We start from the raw sequence: 21,165 nt of genomic DNA, 5'->3' as shown, positions 1-21,165 counted from the left end.
TGAAGCCAAAAGAGGGCTAAGCTGTGTCTGTTCTGGGCCGACAAAACCGCCAGAGTTCCCAAATGCAGAAAACCCACCTTGGACACTTCCATCTACAAAACCTCCAAAAATGCACTTTACAAATATAAATATGGCTGTACGCATTGCTTAGGAAAACTACAACACAAGAGGGAAACATGGAAGGGGATTTATGTTATGGGATGGATTTCTCAAGGCAGCACATTCCTTAAACTCTTGTTAGAGCACAGGAGTAGAGCCAGACCGGTATATCAATTTAGCCTATATATAGCGTGGCACTCGGTGCTATTTTTCAACAGCTAGACCATAACATAATCATCATCATCATACTATAATTCTAACAATGTCTGAGTGTGTGTGTGTGTCACTGTGACTGCCGTAACTCCTCAATGCCTGCACCAATCACTCCCACTTTTCACACAGGCATTGACCATATGAATATGGAGGGCGTATTAGTCAATTACAAACGCACCCGGGCGCAGTACCCCCCACGGCCACAAGGGGGGGGGCAAATATCTCACAACGGGTAAGGGCTAGTGCTTAAAACAAACAAAAGGGGTTCCCGCGCAAAGTCCCACTTCACCCCTTTATTATTTTAATGATGTTTAGGACACAAGAAACACTTTCCTGGGGTTTATTTTATTAGCTATTATTTTAGTCATGACGCCATGTTCATGACAAATTTGTCGTAAAAATGTAGTCTCACTTCCTTCCTGGACTACAAGTCACACCTCCACGCAGCCTCCCTCCTCTCCACAAGGAGTGGAAGTTCACCGAAGCATTATGGTCATTGTAGGAATTCAGTCAAACACACAGACTTCATTATTCTTTTGGCCATAGGGTGCAAAGTTATCTACTACAAATACTATTAACATTGAGTGACTGCAGTTTCTTCCAGCACTGACATGTCCCTTTAATGAGTGTCACATCTGGAACAACTCTGCGCCTGGTGGTTACATGTGGATAAAGCATGGTGTACAACGGGGTGAATGGGAATGGGGTGACTGAGTCCACCCATGCCAATAGTGGGCATTGGGTGGCAGATACCGGTCAAGCCTCTGGATTGTGCGACATGGAATGCAACACAACACACAAAACATTGTTTACTATTACTACAGTGGGCGGAGATAAAATAAAAATAAAATGGCTCTGTTGATCGTACACAAACAACAAATAACCGCATAATATTTCCACAACACGAACCGACAAAACAAATATAACCCCCTAATCCTCTTCGACATGGAAAGGGCTTGTTACTGAAAGTCTAATAGTCAAGAGACAGAGAGAAAATTAGTAGCTAGCTAGCACGGCTTGCACGCCTACTGTATTTTTCTTTAAGCATATACAATAATTAAGTTTATATATACGTTCCCCAACCCCATGCTTAGACGTCCCCAGCTGTGTATTTTTGGTGCCAACGAGCAGGCAGATCGAGGCCACTACTGTCATTTCCCAACATGGATTCAGTCCGTCGATGCTGCCTCGTCTCAGAGACATATGAAGCCTCCTAGTTTAAACAACCACACTTGTCCCAGTAAACCAAACCTTAATGACAGGCTAGTTTAAAGCCAGAGTCTGTTAAAAAAAAAAGCCTCCAGGCACTTCGTTTAGTGTCCATTTCCTATTTGTACTGTTGGTACCGTATTTATTTTATATTCATACATTCATTTTATGCTACCGGTTAAAATGATACTCATCCATTGTTAAGCCATATTTTATATTCCATCGTATAACGGTGTCAAAATAGATGATCTACAAGTTGATGATGCGAGTTGCATCGCAAATAATGGGAGTTTTGGTTTATTCATAACTAGACCCGTGGTTTGGAGGGTGTATGGTTGTGGATGCTCATTTTTTTACGCTATTTTTGTGTATTTTTGTGTTGTTTTCTATTCTATTTCATATTTTGTGTATGTTACCTGTTACTTGTTTATGTTATTTCTTTTAGTCTTTCCTTTCTACTTGCGTTATTGGTGCCGTGTGTCACTATGGTGTCTCACACCACAGCTTTTGTAAAAACAAAAAATAAAAACAGTACACTTTTTTCCTATACCGACATGCACAAAAGAAAATAAAATGGCATCAGTAACTTTGTCCTGTTCCAGGGTTTGTGTGTGCAACAACAGAAATAGAAGATAAGTGTGCCGTTTATAAAAACCTGCTTCCATTCCTTCTCTCTCCGAGGCACGACAGGATGCAAAAAGCCTGAGCTGAAAGTCGGTGGCCGTTTTCCCCTCTCTCTCTCTTCAGGGCCTATTTTCAATGGGCTCTTTCTACAAAACTCATTAATATCATAGTACAGTCACACCTATATTCGCTCGCTGAACTTCCTGCAGAAATCCAAACAGGTCAAAAAGAGACAGATGGACTTTTGAGAATTCCACATGTTTGCCTCCCGTTGGAACAGCAGGCCTGTGTAGAGCCAGGGTTTAGCCTTATGAAGGGCACTCACTAACGCACCACTGAGACTCGTTTCACAGAAAAACATCCATCAAAAGGCTTCATTTAACTAGAGATGAAAGGTGAGTCTTTTAACTCCTTCCTCTGCCTAAGCTTGGCCTGTTGACTCCTGCATCTGTTTGCGTTTCAACGCACAAACATTGAAAGTACTCTGAGCCCAGTTCAAACCAAAGACTCTCAAGGACTTCGAGGCCAAAGCGTTTTTAACTAAGCCCGTTTTCGTACTTCACCGCACGACGGTATCGCTCACCAAAAATAGCCAATATACAAGCGCACAATGCTATCTTCCGCAAGAGACGTACGTAAATTAAGCATTTGAACGTTGTCAAGAAAAATCCTCTATTCACATGGAAATCGAAACAACGCCTGTGTTCTCATGGGAGGTAGAGACAGAGACAGAGAGAGAGAGAGAGAGAGAGACGGTCCATTCATCTGCAGGTGACGTGACAGTCAAGGTCAAGTAGTACGTGTTAGGATTTGGAAATTCACCATTCTGCACCTTGCGGGAGAATTCACCAGATGCAGGGGGTGAAGCCGTTTCTAGACCAGTGGTTCTCAAAGTGGGGTACAGCCTGGGACCCTCAAGGTTTCTTGAGGGGGTCCTTGAAATTAACAATTATATAATGAGAACAGCTGTTCTAGACTCCTTCATGTCTTTTACGCTGTTCTGTAGGGCAGCACTCCAGAACACGTTCCCTTCATGGCCAGTTTATGGACGTTTTGAGCTCCTCCTTGCAAATACCAACCCGGTTATTTATTTTCCCGGGCCCTGCCTCTACGCTGCCACCCCTATGCCATGCTGTCCTGTAGTGTAAAGCATACCATTTTTAGACTTTTGATGTGACAATAAAGTTATTTACAAAATATTCCCCCAGCTTTACACATGTGCATTGATTAGCTACATCTGGCCTACAAGGCATTCATAGAGTATAAAGAAGGATAGAGACTGAACTGGCGCGAAACTCCACCCCCCCCCCCCACCCCCCCCTCCCGCTATTCATGTCAGTGGAAGTTGCTCAGTGGAGTTTTGAAGCACCCGGAAGAGCCCTCTACTATGCCTTTTTTCCAAATTTGGTGCCCAAAATGCGGAAGTGCAAACGTGCTCACCTGCACGGGGTTTCCCAATCATACTTCCACGGGTCCGCCTGCAGTCCCTCCTCTTACAACTAGGGCCCAGTGCTTCAACGTTGGAGAGCCTCAAGGCCTATTCATAGTCTGGATTTTCGGTGGTGAGCTGACCACCGCGACCACCGCTGACCACCGCGAAATAACATTGGGCGGTGGTGAGTAAAAACAGAGAGAAGGGCTGGAGCGGTGGCGGTGCGGTTTGCTCTTCACCGCAGCTCGTGACATCATGTTGTAGTTCGGTGGTCACCTAACCACCGAAAATCCAGACTATGTATGAGCCTTCACTGGCCCCTTGAAGGCACTGCTCCATGGATTCCAGTTCCCTGCATAGGCCAGGTGTAGGCAATCAGATATGGGGTTCTTGAAATTTAAAGTTTGGGGAAAACTAAAAGGAAAACAGAACACCTGTAAAGGAAGGTGCCCGGAAGTAGGAAGAGTTCGTCTGTGTGCATAGAGCCTAAGATGGCGTGACCTAACATCAGCAGACAACGCTAAGACACGTACAGTCTGTAACAGTGCCACGTTCACCGGCTTCACCACCAAATGATGCTCCACAGTTTCTCTTTCTGTCCTGAACACAGCCTTCAACAAAATGTCTGAGGGTTGAACACATGCAACGCAAAATTAAGGCTCTCCCTCTTAAATGAGTAGGCTACATTCATATGCTGCATATTCATAAAATCTTTCGACATAAATGGTGGTGGGTGGGGCTCTTCCTGGCGTTAAAGACTATATTCAAGGTTGCCACAGGGTTGGAAAGAATGTTTATGTGTGTGCCTCTGGCGTGTCCACACTGTATCTACACGCAAACATATATATCAAGATCAAAAGAAACAGCGCACCCCTAAGTCTAAACATTACACTTTCTTCTACGGAGGACACCAACACACACACACACACACACACACACACACACACACACACACACACACACACACACACAGCACTCACACTCTAACAGCCAGCACTGACTTGGCCCGTGTCAACCTTCACATTCACTGAATAACGCCAATACCACCATTTTTACTTATCCCCATATGGTGTACAAATGGAGTGTACAAAATGGAACCAAATGGAACCCGCTCAAGGAACCTATAGAGTCCCTGGACCACACTTTGAGAATCACTATTCTCAAGGAGGCGATGAAAAATCACACAACAAAGCTGGACCCAGTGAAGAATCAACCCCTCCGAGGGCCCTGGCGCTACACCAAATCAAGAGGCCCCATGTGATTCACGTGCGAGCAACACAATCAAGAACCACACTTTATGCGTTTGCGCGCCCAGTGAATGAATGCGCATGCACTATTGTCGCTGCTGCTCCCGTGGAGTTATCACATTGTCTGCTGTTGACGTATATATAATATATGTTTTAATAGCCATCTGTTGTCTGCGATATACCGGTACACGTTTGTTATCGCTTTATATGGATCTGAAACGGCCCCGCTACTAAAAACTACTTTTAGGCCTGAGCCGGTTGCTAGGCAACGCCTTGCTCACCCTCGCACGCATGTGCTCACGCATGCGCAGACTGCTGTTATAATTAGGATCTTCTATGGCTCTTTTAACAAAAACTACATCGATATCTGTTGTGCTGCATCTCCCCAATTCCTGCCCCATGCAAGCTATTGACCACTTGTGGACACACGGTCACGGCCTCAGTCTAAAAGTACAGTAGACTACTTGAGTAAATGTACTTAGTTACTTTACGCCAGGGTTTTTTAACTGATTGTGAATGAGGGACGACCACCCTGACTTAGAATCAACCCGGGGACCACTGTTGTGTTGGGTGGGTATATATGGGCTAAGATTAGTGCTTTTGTAACATTTGCTATGCATCCCATGTGTATACATCCCACTGTTTATCAACCAAGGGTCCATTGAATACTATTCATTTCCTAATAATAATGACTCAACCAGGCAATCTGGTGCACTTCTCCCTCTTGAGATTCCAACTCCCTTTTCTGTTGAATTCCGTAAATTACTACATGGACGACGGTCATCATAGGTCACCAGGTCATTCAGTTCACTGTTTCCCAACTGTGGAAAGCACATTTTTTAATTCAACAAATCCTACATTACCTAAATGAATGGTCAGGGACCACTTGCAATACGTCCAGCTTGCACGATCCTCACTTGAGCCCAAAGAATGTATTTACTTTAGTATAAAGTTTAGCCTCATAGCATAATTACACAAGTCATATTTTGAAGGATTTCAGGCTCTCTAGAGACATATATTTGCAACAGCCAATAGGGTAGGCTCTGACCTAATTTACCGTATGCATTCGGATTCGGATATGTATGTGTATTTGCGTGTATGTGTGCAAAAATAAATCGAGTGAATTAATAAAATCACCACTTTAATTCAGTACTTGGAATATATGATCTATTAGCTCACAGTGCATTGTGAACTTGTAGATCTGCTATTTTCAAAATGATTGAAGTAAACAAAAATAATTGTAAAAAGAAAATAGGGTCACGAGAATTAATAGCAACAGTTGAGCTAATATGTTCCAGAAATGACAAAAATCACAAAACAGGGACAAGATAACGCAAAGTAGCCACTGCACAACAGTACCAAAAACTATTGGGACAAACAGACGAGTCAGAACAATGTGTTACTAGAAAAGGGCTTTGTAGTCACAACAACATATGATTATAGACTAGCTCATCTTCAATAGGCTACATTTCATTGTGTTTTCAGTCTGTGTCCGTTTTAGATTAAATTATAGCCTTTTGTTTGGCAAATGTTATCCTTTGTTTTCTTCTGTTGTTTTAGGGTACTGTTTGTCACCATTTACTGAAAACATTCACCACTTTCAAACTGCAGGCCTCGTTATTTTGGGCAGGTCATAATTTGGCATTAATTTATTATAAAGTCTTTAAGAATGCGTTGTGAGCTTGTAGATCGGCTATTTTTGCCGATGTCTGAATACACAAATCTGATCTTATCACTTGGAAACGACAGTGTGGACACTGGACAGTCAGACCTAAAGATCAGATTGGAGAAACAGATGTGCAGTGTGAAGTGAACAAGGCCATGGTGTCTGATGAGGTCTGGCTGTTTGAAAGGCTTCTGTGAAACAAAACTCCATTCAGGACAGATTAAGATCGTGTTCTAAGGAAGGACAATGGGCACACTGATCTGGGGTCAGCCGAAATGGAGAAGAATTCTATCACTGAACCTTACTTGACTATGGATGTCTTACCTGGAATACAGCACCTAAACATTGTGGCCACCTCAATGTTAAAAATGTTAAAAACAAATAATGTAAAGTATACATGATTTTACTGTATTATCAGACCTAAAACTACCCTTCTTGTTTATGCTCAAAATGTTTTAATATTCACAGGTCTGTCTGTATCAATTTGTTGCAATTGTAGAAATAGTAGGCCTTAACTTCATTAAAAAAAGTGATTATCCTTGGGCAAGACCCTATTGCCTCCAATGAGTCGGTCGGTGCTAGTTTGCCACCACTGGTGTGTGAATGTTGGAAGTGAGGACGCTGGCGTCGACTGTTCGCCGCATCACCTCCCAAATGTATGAATGCGCCATTGAAAAGCGATTTGAGCACTTGGAAAAGTGCCTATAAAAGTGCAATTATTTCTGTATGGAGGGTATGCTCGTGACATCATCATCATACCAGGCCGGAAGTTATGCGGAAATGCCTATTGAGTGGCCCAAAACTACTTTCTGGCCTTGACAGCCCATACATCTAAACAGAACAAGTGATCCGATTGCCTTAAACAACGTTAAACCACATTAACCCATCCTGGATGGGAAGTCGGGAACCCCTGTTGGTGTTTTAAGCAATATGTTATACTTTAGCTTTTGAAAAATAGCAGATCTGCTATGAGCTTGCAGATCTGCTATTTCTGAAAAATCGTGAAAATGTGGCAGAAATATGTATATTCTTTCAGAGCGAACGTTTTTAACTCAAATCTTTGCTTCTGGGGGGTCCCTGGAACAACATGTATTCAGATGGGGGTCGAACGACTGACATAGAAACATGGGATTTTCAGAAAACTGTCAGGATTTAGAAGGCATTTATTTGTAGATGTGAATCATCCTCTAAATAGGTTAAACTCACTTTATGCATGAGCATACCCTCTATTCTCTATGAGTTCACTCTTCAGAATAGATTCAATCAGTACGAAATCAGTATCCTGATTATGGCCTCTTGACTCAAAGGCTTTCAGATTTCAGGAAAAACTAAAAATACACAGGAAAGACCATTTTGAATATTCTAACCACACCTGGGGGTCTATTAGAGTAATGTTAACTCCATAGACACATACAGTACAAAACAAAAGAAATCATGGCACTCCAACTTGAACCAACAGTCGATAACAAATTAACAATGTGCTATTTAATGCTTCCCTTAAAAAAATAATACCACTTACAACTTTCTGCTGTTTATACAGTATATCTGCCGGATGTTTCTCTATCTGCAAAATAAGTATTTCGGCCTTCTGTATTGGTAGGCCGCCAATTAGGCATGTCCCTAATGTCACTTCCGATCCGATCCAGATACCTCAATTTCTGTGTTAGCCGATACAGATACCGAATAGTAAATACCGATACCAGTGATCTCATGTTGTGTTTATAGCTATATCTCGTGTTGTGTTTATAGCAGACTCCTCACTCAAATGTGCACTTTCAGTTTGGGCAACTCCAAAGCAAACTCCACATGTCCCAACATTTTATTTGCCTGCCATAGTGTCAACCCCATTACCCCTGTGCTGGATCTGTGGTTAGACTGGCATATTCACCGATACCGATATGACAAATAAGGGCAGATCCGATTTTCCCGATACCGATAAAGTATCAGGACATCTCTACCGCCAATCCCCCTCCCAATTCCAACTCTACCTTAATTGCAATTAAATGCAACATTATTTCAAGCACTTCTGTAATCTTGTGATGTGACAATGAAGTTGGATCTGAATCACACTGCACCGAAGCCACTGTAGATAACCTACTGCACTTGGAATGAATCACACTGTACTGAAGCCACTGTAGATAACCTACTGCACTTAGAATGAATCACACTGTACTGAAGCCACTGTAGATAACCTACTGCACTTAGAATGAATCACACTGTACTGAAGCCACTGTAACTGTAGATACCTGCTGCACTTAGAATGCCACCTCGTTCAAGATCCCAGTGCACTTTAATAATCAGTCTACGTATATAAACAGTGGAGGGACTTATTATAACTGATCCAAATGTCACAGGTAAAACATTGGGTACAACACCCGCATAATAATTATAAAGCTAGTTGGAAGCTTCTTTAAACCTTTGCTACATTATAGCCATTAGCCTACTGTATATACATTATACAACAGTTCTCCTCAATAATAGTCCTCAATTGGCTGTACTGTATCATCTAGATGAGGTTTTCAAACTTTTTGTGGAACACCAAAGGGCAAGTTAAAATCTCCTCTGTATTCATATCTACGTACATAGGTTGTATGTGCTATCACTCTGTAAACGTAAATAGCAAACATAGCTGACATCACAAACATCACTGCTATTTTCGAAAATGTGTAGATTTGGTATTTTGAAAAGCAAACTTTTAAAAGATAACAATTTTATGTTTGTTGTAATAAGGCATTGTTCATGTTCATTGTTCATATAGGATGGCATTTCCTCCTCGGTCTAGTGGGAATGTGTGCGTACAATGTTTCAGAGCAATCGGACGATACGTGCATGATCTGAGGCATGTTAATGTTCGTGCTCGTGCTCGTGCTCGCGCACACACACACACACACACACACACACACACACACACACACACACACACACACACACACACACACACACACACACACACACACACACACACACACTTACTTGCTTATGGTAGTCCATCGTATGCAATGTTGACTTCTACTTCTTCTTTTGGTGAGTTTTGAGGTGACTGTGAAGTCCAATGCGAGAGCCACATGGTCTATTGCAGAGAGGGCATATAAAGTCAGTATTAATTATGAGCTTGGCTGCAGTGAGCATCTTTCTCCCCTGGCGTGCGTGCGTGCGTGCGTGCGTGCGTGCGTGCCATGCCTTCAGCCTGGCGGAGACAACGATGATATGAAACTCTTTTATGAATGTTCTTAAATAGTAATACAAGTGTATTATAAGCACCTACGACAAGCTAACAATACGTGTTGTGAACTTGTACTGTAGATCTGCTATTTATTTATAAATCAATTTGTACAAGATACATTGTCAAATATCGTTTGTTTGGTTATCAAGTAACCATTTTTTTTATTGTACATAAAGGATGCAAAAGTAGGACAATCTCAGGTAGGTCTGACACTAACGACAAGGCCTGTGTTAAAAGATGAGATTGCAGGTACAATTTCAGATCGATCATAGTGAACAACAGGACGCGTCTGTTTCAGTCGTGCATGTGACCGCACCCGAAAGGCCTCAGTATAGAGCGTTGCAGGCCCGCCCCCTACAAGGGCCCATAGACATTTCAAAAAGTATTTATTTAAAGACCTTTTAAGCGTCGTACAAAGCAAACTCGAGTTGTGAGAAATCATGACAACAATCTTTTCGGGCCGAACAAATCATTAGAAAGAAGAAGAAAACGGCAGGTTACAACATTTTCTTCTTTGTAATTATTTGTTTGGTCCAAAATATTGTGTTTATTGTCATGATTTGTCACGACTCCAGTTGGCTTTGTACGACGCTTAAAATATCGTTAAATAAATACGTTTTGAAATGTCTATGGGAAAAATGCATTGGGAATTATTTCCTGGGCCTGGCGTCGTCATGGAAGTTACTAGAGTTTTAGGTGACCGCCGAGAACTACAACATGGCGTCACGCAGTGTACGTGGTGATAAGCGACTCACCACTCACCCCAAAACACCTCTCTGTTTTTACTAACCACTGTTTCGGTGGTCACCTTATCACCTAAAACTGGAGTATGAATAGGCCTTTAATGTACACAATTCCTTGTTTGACACAATGATTGGACCAATTTGTACTACGCGTTTTCACTGCACGTACACGTACATGAACAACCACACAGGAATATATTGGCTCTATATAGTCCAGCCTTTCTGGAATTTGTTGCCTGCCTTTGTAACTTTTCCAGACAGCTTTCTCTCTCTCTTCTGGCATTCTCTCTGGCATTGTGGTGGTGTGTATAGCCTCAAAGCAGCTAGTGCCATTTCCACTCCAGCTTATAAAGTGGAGTGGAGACAAATGGAAACACCTGACGGTCATATAGGCCTATGTTCCTGTGAGTCACTCCCTCCATCTCCACCCACCATCCGTCCCAACCGTAACTGTGACTATAGAGACAATAAAGGGAATGACGATTGTCACAGCCTGACAATAATGGGAATGGCTCAAATTTGGGTAAAGTGAAACTCCCGCCAACGATCAATGTGCAATTTCAGATTGATTGGTTGACCCACTGAGGAGCCAAATGGATGAGGACAGATAGAATGACCGTTTTCTTCATTATATAGATTAAACTAGGATAGTTGAAAAATGTGGAAAGAAAAGAAAGAAAGAAAGAAAGAGGTTCTTGCATTTCAGACATGATAAAAACCAATCTGGATTGCCATTGTGAACATAGCTGAAGGTTCCGTATAGCACTTCACCCTGGAGCTCTTAAGAGGACAGTTTTAATGAGATGTGTTGCATGATGAGGTTGTTTTATTGGGAAACCCAGCTTTGTAATTTCTGGTATTACTGGTCTTTTCCTCAATCTCCACTATATTCCAATTTGGGCACCCTTCAGACTAGCTCCACACCCTTCCCTAACCATTTGACTGGGGTGATTACAGGACAGCACTCACTGTGACTGTGTGTGTCGTGACAATTCAATACTCTTTTCTCATGCAGGGACATCTGCATTTACTAGGTGTATCAATGTGTGGCTGGTTTTGTTGCACAATGCAACTAGAAAAAGTGCACCCGATCGGGGCACAGATCTCCAGGATAAGAGCGTTTTGTAAAGTGTCATTTCTTCCTCAGCCTAGTGGGAATATTATGCGTTTACAGTTTCACCACAAACATGTGTGTTCATGATTTGCGGCATTTTGTACAAAACGGGCCACTCCTGAATAACAATCTTAGCCAATCAGGATGGAATAGAGAAAGCCTCATGTGTACCGATTTGCGTGAGATTTAGATAAAATACTGGTGGCACTATAAAGAGCAGATGTGAAAAATGCAGGTCTCTAGGGTTTTCCATGGCCTCTTTTATACAGATCGGTACAGTTATAGGCAAAACATGAATGGGCCAGTTATAGCGCCACCATGAGGCTGATGTGGAAATTTCAAGTGGCATTTCTTCCTCTGCCTAGTATAGTGGGAATGTGGATGCACAATTTCCCTCAAATTGCACTCTGCATTTATGATTTGAGGCTTTTTGTGCTAAACTGAACAATCCTGCAAACTTTGGAAGGTAATCTGGGTTGACAGGTCTGTGTTGATCACATGACTATAGAGATAGTGTGATTTGCGTGATGTATGGATAACATTTGTACGAGTAACTCCCAATCCCGCCGGCCTTTACTGCATGTCACCGCCCCATCTCTCTCCCCATTTCCTGTCAGCCTACTGTCTGTCCCGCAATGAAAAAAATAAAATAAAGGCGAAAAATGTAGGCATTTAGCATACGCCCTTATCCAGAGCAACTGCATAATCAGAATGAAATGAATGGCACATAAACCCTACAGCCTACAGTCAACTAACGATAATGCAACGAGGACATTCAACACACGATACAGTCTACATAGTGTATACAGTACACGTATGTGTGTGTGTGTGTGTGTGTGTGTGTGTGTGTGTGTGTGTGTGTGTGTGTGTGTGTGTGTGTGTGTGTGTGTGTGTGTGTGTGTGTGTGTGTGTGTGTGTATATATAGCCCTGCCAATACCATACCAGAAACCGTCAGCCAATGTAACCCTCTAATAACCTGTGATCTGGTTACACTCTATTACAGAGCAGGTCTCCACCCATCCATCGCCATTCGTGACAGTGCTGACTGATGAGTCCTCGCATGACTCTGTCATGTTTAAATTGACTCACTATAAACAAACACTTGTAAATCGGCCAGCCACATGTTTGCCTGGCAGAGAGAATGCGTTGTATAAGATTTATGTATTCAATGTACTACAGTACATCTGCAATAGCGAAGCCAACACAAACACATGCGCACGCACACACACACGCGCGCTACCAGATACTGTATGGCAGAGGTGCCCACACTTTTTGGACCTGAGAGCTACTTTCAAAGTAAGATCTAATGACCAAAATAATTATTATCCCTTTGCTGGAAATATTTACATAAGACATGCACTTGGAACAGGAAATAGAGAGGAGAAATGGAATTGGTAGGTTTTCTTGTATATAACTTTGACGTTTGAGCTGACAGGCCCTTATCAATCAATCAAGTCACCTTAATTCAAGTGATAGATATATTTTAGGGAGATGTCATGTGTTCTACCTGCACAGCCTCTGTAATCTACTGGTAGATCACAATCTACCTTTTGCTGTATGGTATATACACACTATCAGCATAAGATGAGCTCTTGGATGAGATGATGAGCTCAAAACTACTTTTAGTTTTTTATTTTTAACCACTTGAACCCTAGCCTCCCTTCCCTATTCTGAGCATCTCACAGTAGGTGAAAATAGTCTGTATAATCTTATACACGTACCGTATGCTCATTGCTCATAATGCTGTGTATTGCATTGTGAGGAAACCTACGTATGCTGATGTTTCATAGGTCACTTCCAGCTTTAACTTAATTCCTGGAAGCCCAAACGTGGGGAAATAATAAAAAGAGGGGAAAAGTCAAAAGCAGCAGTACGTAGTTGGGTTCTAGGGGAGCTGCCTTGAAACAGGCTTCCTGAGGTTCCCCAAACCTCAAGTGAAAGATGAAGTTTGCAAAAAAAGGGAAAGGAGGTAAAACCACATGCCAAGAAGACGAGGGGTTCATCCCTGAGGTTGCTGCTCTTACGTCAGCGAAAGTGGGCCGGAGGAGCCACATGAATACAGAGGCTGTGCTCCGAGAGGGAAAACGACCATGGAAATAATGTGCTGTGAACTAAACTCACGTATAGGCTGTGCACGGAATTGCACACATGCCCACGCATGCACGCACCCATTATGCAAAAAGAATCCTGCAAGGCCCTATTTTATACTTTACCTATCCAAAAATAGCCCACAAACTCAAAACGTGTTGTGAGCTTGTCGGTCTGCCATTTAAAAGAATAATTCTGAAACGACAAGGCCAAAACGGTTATTGTTCACAACTTAAACCCTCTATTCTTTGAGAAACGGACTTGAGTTTTTCTTTCTGTCTACACACCACAAATAGGCTTTTTCAGCAACAGATTTCCAGTGTAACGGAGGAGCCCCCGACTCTTGTTAAAATGCAACCGTGTCGCTCTGGTTTGATGAGTGTTGCTCTGCAGAGATGCAACGCTCTGAGTGCAGTTATTCATCAGAGCGCTGCGCCACCCACATTCAGCTGACCACCTCACATTAACAATCCCAGCAGGCACTGTGTGTGTGTGTGTGTGTGTGTGTGCGTGTGAGAGACTTTTTGGATGTAACCTTGCTGTACCGTAATATTTGTGTCCTTGTATTTGGGGTTTAGCGTTACGTTTAGGCTCCAACCAGTTAAGCCTGTTTATTTGCATACCGAAAATAAATAGCAAATCTATCAGTTCACATGGCGTTGCATGATTGCATCATGACACACTGTGACACACATTCTATCTCGTTCCACTTTCTCTCCCAACAATCCATCTTGACAGATGATCATGAATTGATGAGGGATTTGTGGTGTATACTGTAGCTGATACTTAACTTAAATCCTATTTTGTATCATTGCTTCCATGGTTTTATATTCATAGTCAGATCAGAGTACAGTAAATCCCATTAGATTACAGGATGGGAGCCAGGTGCTTTTCAGATCAGATGAATGGTCAATGTACAATACTGTGTCCATTTGATTACATTTGTACCCTCTCTGAGTTAAATGAACACAGCATTTGACTGTACAGTCAATCTTCAGTTATACAGGGTATACATCTCAAGATCAAGATCCAAGATCGCGATTCAAACCAGCTGCGAGCCTCAAACTCATTCTGTCCTACTCAATTCAATAGGATGACAGTGGAGTCAGTGGACCAACACACAACCTGCCACAGAGGCCAGAAGCTTGGCCATGGATGGAGGGGATCTGAAATTCTGAATCCAGACTATTCCTACACAGTAAAATCCTCTCAGTGTTCATTCAATACCAAGCCAAGAGAAAATTCCCACTTGACCTGGGAGATATTGTGTCCTATACCTGACACCTGGGCCTACATTTCTCAATGTAAAAGTAGGCAGAACAGACCGCATCCAACCACTGCAGAATGATAGCCTTATTGATCGCACAGTGGAAATGTAGTCACCTATAGGTAGTTAGAGCCATCATACAAAAGACAAAAAGAAAACAGATGATGAGAATGCAACACAGAATGGTACAGAGTCACATTGTCATTAGTCCTTAGTGCACGGGGACAAGAGTCACAAGAACCAGAATCATACTAGAAAATTCGCAATTTTAAAAAATTGCAGAGTGTGGTTGCCGCAGTGGCTTACATATGCCCCTCCCACTAGTATTGCCAGCCAATTACAATTTCAAGTCACGCCTTAGATCATGCGTAAGTAATTCGGAGGGGATTTAACCCCCGAAATTCATGTTTTTGCGACAAACGGTTACATTTCTCGCATTTGCGGCGCCCCCTATGGATGAAAATGGAATTGCTATTAGAACTTGGTTGATTGAACCACCCCGGACATGTGATTGAAATTTGGGATGGATTGGACATTCCGTTCGTGATTTATGGCATTTTTTGTGATATAGGCCCCTCCTACTAACTTCGGAAGACGATTGCGGCCGAACGATACGCACTTTCAAAATTCTGCGGCTCAGTTTTAATTGGATGGGTCCAGAGATCACGTGTGCCGATTTCTGTGAGATTTGGACAAAATCTGTAGGAGGAAAAGCAAAAAGTGTGTTTTGGACAAAATTCAAAATGGCGGAAAATCTATCATGGCGGAAATGGGCGTGGCCTATATGGGGAGATGCGTCATGACCCAAGGAATCCAGGGAAAAAATAATTTTGATTTTACGACCTACGGTTCAAGAGTTATAAGCCAAAAGGTAAAGTGGGCTGTTATAGCGCCACCATGAGGCCGACCGATAAAATTTTAGGGTTAAATAATTTTAGGGATAATGTTGAATTATCCCTAAAGGTTTTGTAACTATAGTGATTACAGTCTCCGAGGAACAAATACTTTTATGTGAATTTTTGCCTTTTCCCATTCATGTCAATGGGGAAATTTAATTCACTAATAAATTCATATCAATTAAACTATACAACATTTCTCTTAACAAAATACAAGCACACGATTCCCGATTTTTCCGGTCAATTTGACATATGGCTCAAGTGCGTACAGCGTACAGTGTGGGAGGTATAAAGCGTCAAAATAAAGACTACTCCAGTGAAAAAAAAAAAATAATAATAATAAAGTGTCACAGTTACAAGAGTCTGGTTGCCCATTCGGGCAACCACACTAATTAGTCATTCAATCACGACCAGAGGCCAGGCCAGGTCTGTTTGTGGGTCGTGCATTAGCGCCATTGGACAACTTCATGGCAGCAGCCAGCAGGCGCAAAGTTCTCAAAGGATGAATCTGTGTTGCACCTACTATTATAGGGGATGGGATGATGCCATGATGGTGAGGTGGAGGACAGGACACCAGCCTCCTCATTGGGCTCACCTCCACCACCACCATGTCCAAACCATCCTGTTTGCCAGCCCTTTTCACTAGCTTGTTCAGCCTGTTACTGTTCTTTTTGTTACTGTGACCAACCGAGCATGCATATGGGCAATATGCATGCACACCAAGGAAGTAGGGAAGTGACCCGGAAGTAGGAAGAGTTATTCTGTCTGCATATAGCCACTTGCAGAGAAGAGGACGCTGGCATGGCTGACCACAACAGACTGGTACAACGCTAGTCCTGGTGGAACATGACTGTCATGAATATCAAGTACGAGCACCATGTAGTATGTACCATGGCTAGTACAACGCTTGCAGCATCCTGTTACAGACACTCGGGAGGTCCAGTTTCTTCTGGCCCTTCTTGGAGGGCCTCGATATTCGTCCAGTTCATCTTATTGTTCATGTGTATATACACACTGGAACTTGTTGTAGCACTTTCCATGAACACCACCGTCTCATGATGTAGGCATACAAAGCTGTAATGCAATATGCATGCAGCCTGTGAAATATTTTGTAGGTTATTTGGGCAGCACTAGTCACTATAAAAGGACAGCCAACGTATGTATTATCCTGTAGATTGTAGGTTAGACTTGAATACTTATAATTGTTGTACACTGGCTGTGCAAAAATGATAAATCATAATGCATGTAGGAGCTGCAGTCTATAGCCCCCTCTGTTGGTAGGTGGTTGAAAGAACACACTTGCTGTCACTAGTGTGAAGTGCACTCAAGTTCTCCCTTTCATTTGTGGAATTAACAAGTATTCATTAATGGTTTCAATCTGACATAGGAAATGTCATTTTCTATTGTTTAGTCATAAAAAATAAACCTTAAAGGCCCCTTCAAAATATTGCTGTTGTAATGAAAGGGATGCAACACGTGGTGAGCAAAAAAAGGATGTCAGGTTGAATGTGGTTTAAAGACTTTTTGAAATATTGGGATTGGGAACAGACTCGGTGTGGTTCCTCTAGCGCCTCCCCATGGTCAGAAGCAGAACAAAACGTCTATAGAGCATTGCAGTGCTGTTGCTCAACACCAGATGTCCCCGAAACGGCAAGTAGGCCAGGCCTATGTACACTGTACAGTACAGTCACTGCTGTCAAAATGTTACATAGCAGGCAGCAGCAACCCCTAGACTAGTTAGTAGTTAAACCCTTAAACTATTCCTATATGTCCTGTTAATAACTGCCTATAAGGTACAAACATAATAATAGTTAAAAAAAAGTTTCTATCCTGTGGCTAAACTAAATTTGGCCAATGCCTCGTTTGTTCACAGTGAGGTTTGGACGGTCCAAATTGGACCTATGGTTTGGACTTGGAGTTTGAGGTTTGGACTCACCAAAATTGTCTTGATGCGCTCACTCCAGCCGGCCCGGGTTCCTTTGCCTCCAGGCTCCAGCAGCACTAATTTGCATAAAACAATATAAACCCCAAATTCACCCTTGTTTGTGTAATGTGAGTTATGTGACCTAACTCCTTCTGTGTTTATAAATTCCTTGTTCTACTTCTATGTCACGTGCGTGCGTGCTTCTGTAAGAACTATGTGTCACCTGTGGTCCAAAGTAAACACAACGGCAAGTTCGGCAACATAATTCCGGTACCGATCGCTGTGTAGGTCGTCACTTAATTGTCCACCACCAATGCGTCAACTGCCCTCTTGTGGCTTGGCGGTGCAATAACACCACCAAGACTAATAATATTCAAAATAAATCCATATTGGCTCCCTCTAGTCTCCTACAATGTCAAATGTACCATTTCCTCTCTTGTAGTGGACGCGAGGGTAATTATATATCTCAAACGTATAATGATACATACTGTACATGATACAAATAAAATGACTGATGGTAGGTAGCCTACTGTTTTCCAATATTAATCTAGCAGGCTTAATAACTAACAATAAGCGGAATAAGGAACATGTTATTGTCATGAACACAAACCAATAGGTCCAATAGACACAAAATTGTGTCTGGATTTAATTAATGCCCCATCGTACCACAAAGTATACAGTATGTAGAATTTAATTACATTTCTAAGAGCTAAATGTTCCCTCCAAATTCATTCCATTGTGCTAAGGCCAATTACATTGTCAAAATAATATTAATCAGGAAGCAGGCACACTTTAACAGTATTGGAGACACACCACTGAACACAAAAACTAAGCCAAAACACAAAACAAAAGGTATAGATAAGTGCTATAGGGGCGCTCTTATCATCATTGTACATTATCATACACAACATCTCATTCCGGCCAATCACAATTTGCGTCCTCACCTTCGTCATCAATGTTTGTGTTTTGCGCAGTGTTTGTGTTTACACTATGACGTAAAATGTGATGTAACTTGACTATGATGTAAAGTTTACACTATGACATAAAATTCTCCATTCATTATCAATGGGAATTTAATGTTTTTGTAGGACAAAGTTTATGAACACACACCAAAAGCTGGACATAGGAGGGGCCCTCAGAAATCAGCCATAAAATGCGTAGCCCTGAGAGCATGTCACATTAAATGTGTGCATCTCCCTTGGACATACATACAGTACATGCATGCCGAATCACAGGTAAACATGGCACATGTGCATGCATGAATACATAAACAAATGCCTCGTTATATACAAATAAATATACAAAATAAATACACATCTCAACAGGAAGAGTCAGATGCGCCACACGTAGTATGGTACAAGTAACTGGGTGGAAATACTGGGCTTATGGTCTTCAGGCAGTATAGTCCAGTAATAATGTACTTTGACCTCAATCTAATTGCAAAAAAACAAACTCAGCTGATTTTGGGTGCAGAAGTCTTTCATGGGTCAAATATGTTTACTATTGTTCCTCTCTATAGTGTTAGTACCACACCCCGCACGTGAACAGGAGAGACGACAGTAGAAATCTAGCCTTAAACAAATCTAAACTTAAACAAATGAACAGTGATACAACCTTGTTCTCCAAATGACACTTCACATATCAGTAGATATATATCTATATCTATATCTATATATAATCATTTTATATTTGAAGAGAAGAATTACATTATTTTGTTAAGAAACAATGCAACTATGCAAAATCGTTGCACATAACTGTCAGGGCAATCTTGTTTGACATTATGCATCATGATTTTACGGCATTGTTTAGGAGGAAGAGGTTGTGCTATTGTGAGAAGATACAATGGAAATTCACATGGCTTCATTTAGATTCCCTTGAGTCGAGTACCGTTTGCAAGTTGTGAATTCAATGTGGTGAACACACTAATTATGTCACACTGACAAAAGAGCGTGCGCACGCACACACACACACACACACACACACACACACACACACACACACACACACACATGCCGAATTCCATCACAACACTCTCCATGTCCATTATGTCTTGGTGTCAGCTTGCGCCTGGGAGCTGAAGGACAGTTTATCCAGGTAGGTTAGAGCCTTGCATTTCACCAGACCATAATACGTCTGAAACAGTGAACACTTGCCATCCTCTTGCCGCAGGTCTGCCCACACCGTGCCCAGCTCCTGACTCCCCATTCCCGCCGAACTGAACAGATAGCGGTAGCAGCAATCATTGTAGCGGATGTGCTTCTCCCCTGAGAACCTGGCACTATGTGTGGGCACCACACCTGCTCTCTGAGCACAGAGGCCCACAAATACGTCAGCAGGCACAGGGGCGCGGACGACTGAGGAGGCCACGTATACCTTACGGACAACATCCTGGGACAGCACGTACGCTGTACCCGCACAGTAGTCAGGTAGGTACTTATCAGGGTAGAGGGTTAAGGGAAGGTAACCAGGGCCGTTTGGGTCACGGTTGGGGGAATCTCTATGGATCACCCTCCCCAGATAGAGATCCTCAGGGTGCCTATGCAGCCCCAGCAGGTAGCCTACCAGGGCAGGCAGATTCACAAACACAGAGTCTTCTGTCAGCATGACGAAGCGGGCCGCAGGGCAGAAAGTGATCACCCAACGAAGCGCCATCACCGTCATTAACATCCGGCCGTGGAGGGAGGAGTCCGCCGTGGTGTGACCCTGGACTATGTCAGCGTATTGACGGGACTCCTTATCGATGGCGTCTTGTGCTGCAGACGTCGTGGGTGACCCTAAGAAGAACAGAGCCTGTGCTGGGTAACTCTGGACGTGTGTCTGATTGGCCCAGGAGCTCCTCACTGCGTCCCTCTGGGTGATGTTGCCTGGGGAGCTAAATACTAGAGTCAGGAGGAACAAGTCAGGGCTCCGACAGGCGTCGGGGTTGGTGATGGGGTAGGCCTGCGACACGTTCTCCTTTTCGAGGCTCAGATCTAGCTTCCTGGCCCTCTCCCGTACATCTAGGACCGAACCGTCCGTGTACACACCTGGCGTCGGCTGGAGCAGGTACTCCTCGACAAAATCGGCCCCAAACAACAGGGCGTGGAAAAGTAGAACATTGAAAAGCAGAAAACACCATTGGTGGGTACGCAGCCGGCACAGAGAGAACTGGAAAACCAGACAAGAGGGGCAAAAAGAGGATAATAGGAAATTACATGTAGGCTGATGAAAAAATACAAATAAATCCAACTCTGAATGCTAGCAAACCCTATCCTGGGCATTGTCAGAAAGTAATAGGTCAAAATTCAGCATAAATAGGCAAACATTTGGTAACATTTGGCAACATTAAATAATAAAATACTAACGACTAATTACTGAAAACCAAAGCCAGGCACACTCAATTACACATTAGCAACAAAGCATTAAGACTTTACCTCCAT

General features: G+C 42.6%; 1 protein-coding gene across 1 annotated transcript; it reads right to left on the bottom strand.

Annotated features, from left to right (window-relative positions):
- Positions 1-19,789: 19,789 nt before the first annotated feature.
- Positions 19,790-21,165, bottom strand: b3galt9 (beta-1,3-galactosyltransferase 9; the record flags this gene model as incomplete). Its single annotated transcript, XM_083793398.1, has 2 exons — positions 19,790-20,893; positions 21,160-21,165. 2 exons carry the CDS (start codon positions 21,163-21,165, stop codon positions 19,790-19,792), a joined length of 1,110 nt encoding a protein of 369 aa, XP_083649524.1.

The sequence above is a fragment of the Protomyctophum parallelum genome, assembly GCF_964188405.1.
Source record: "Protomyctophum parallelum genome assembly, chromosome: 21".
NCBI lineage: Eukaryota > Metazoa > Chordata > Actinopteri > Myctophiformes > Myctophidae > Protomyctophum > Protomyctophum parallelum.
The sequence above is the reverse complement of the archived record's forward strand: the minus strand, read 5'-3'. Positions and strand labels throughout refer to the sequence as shown.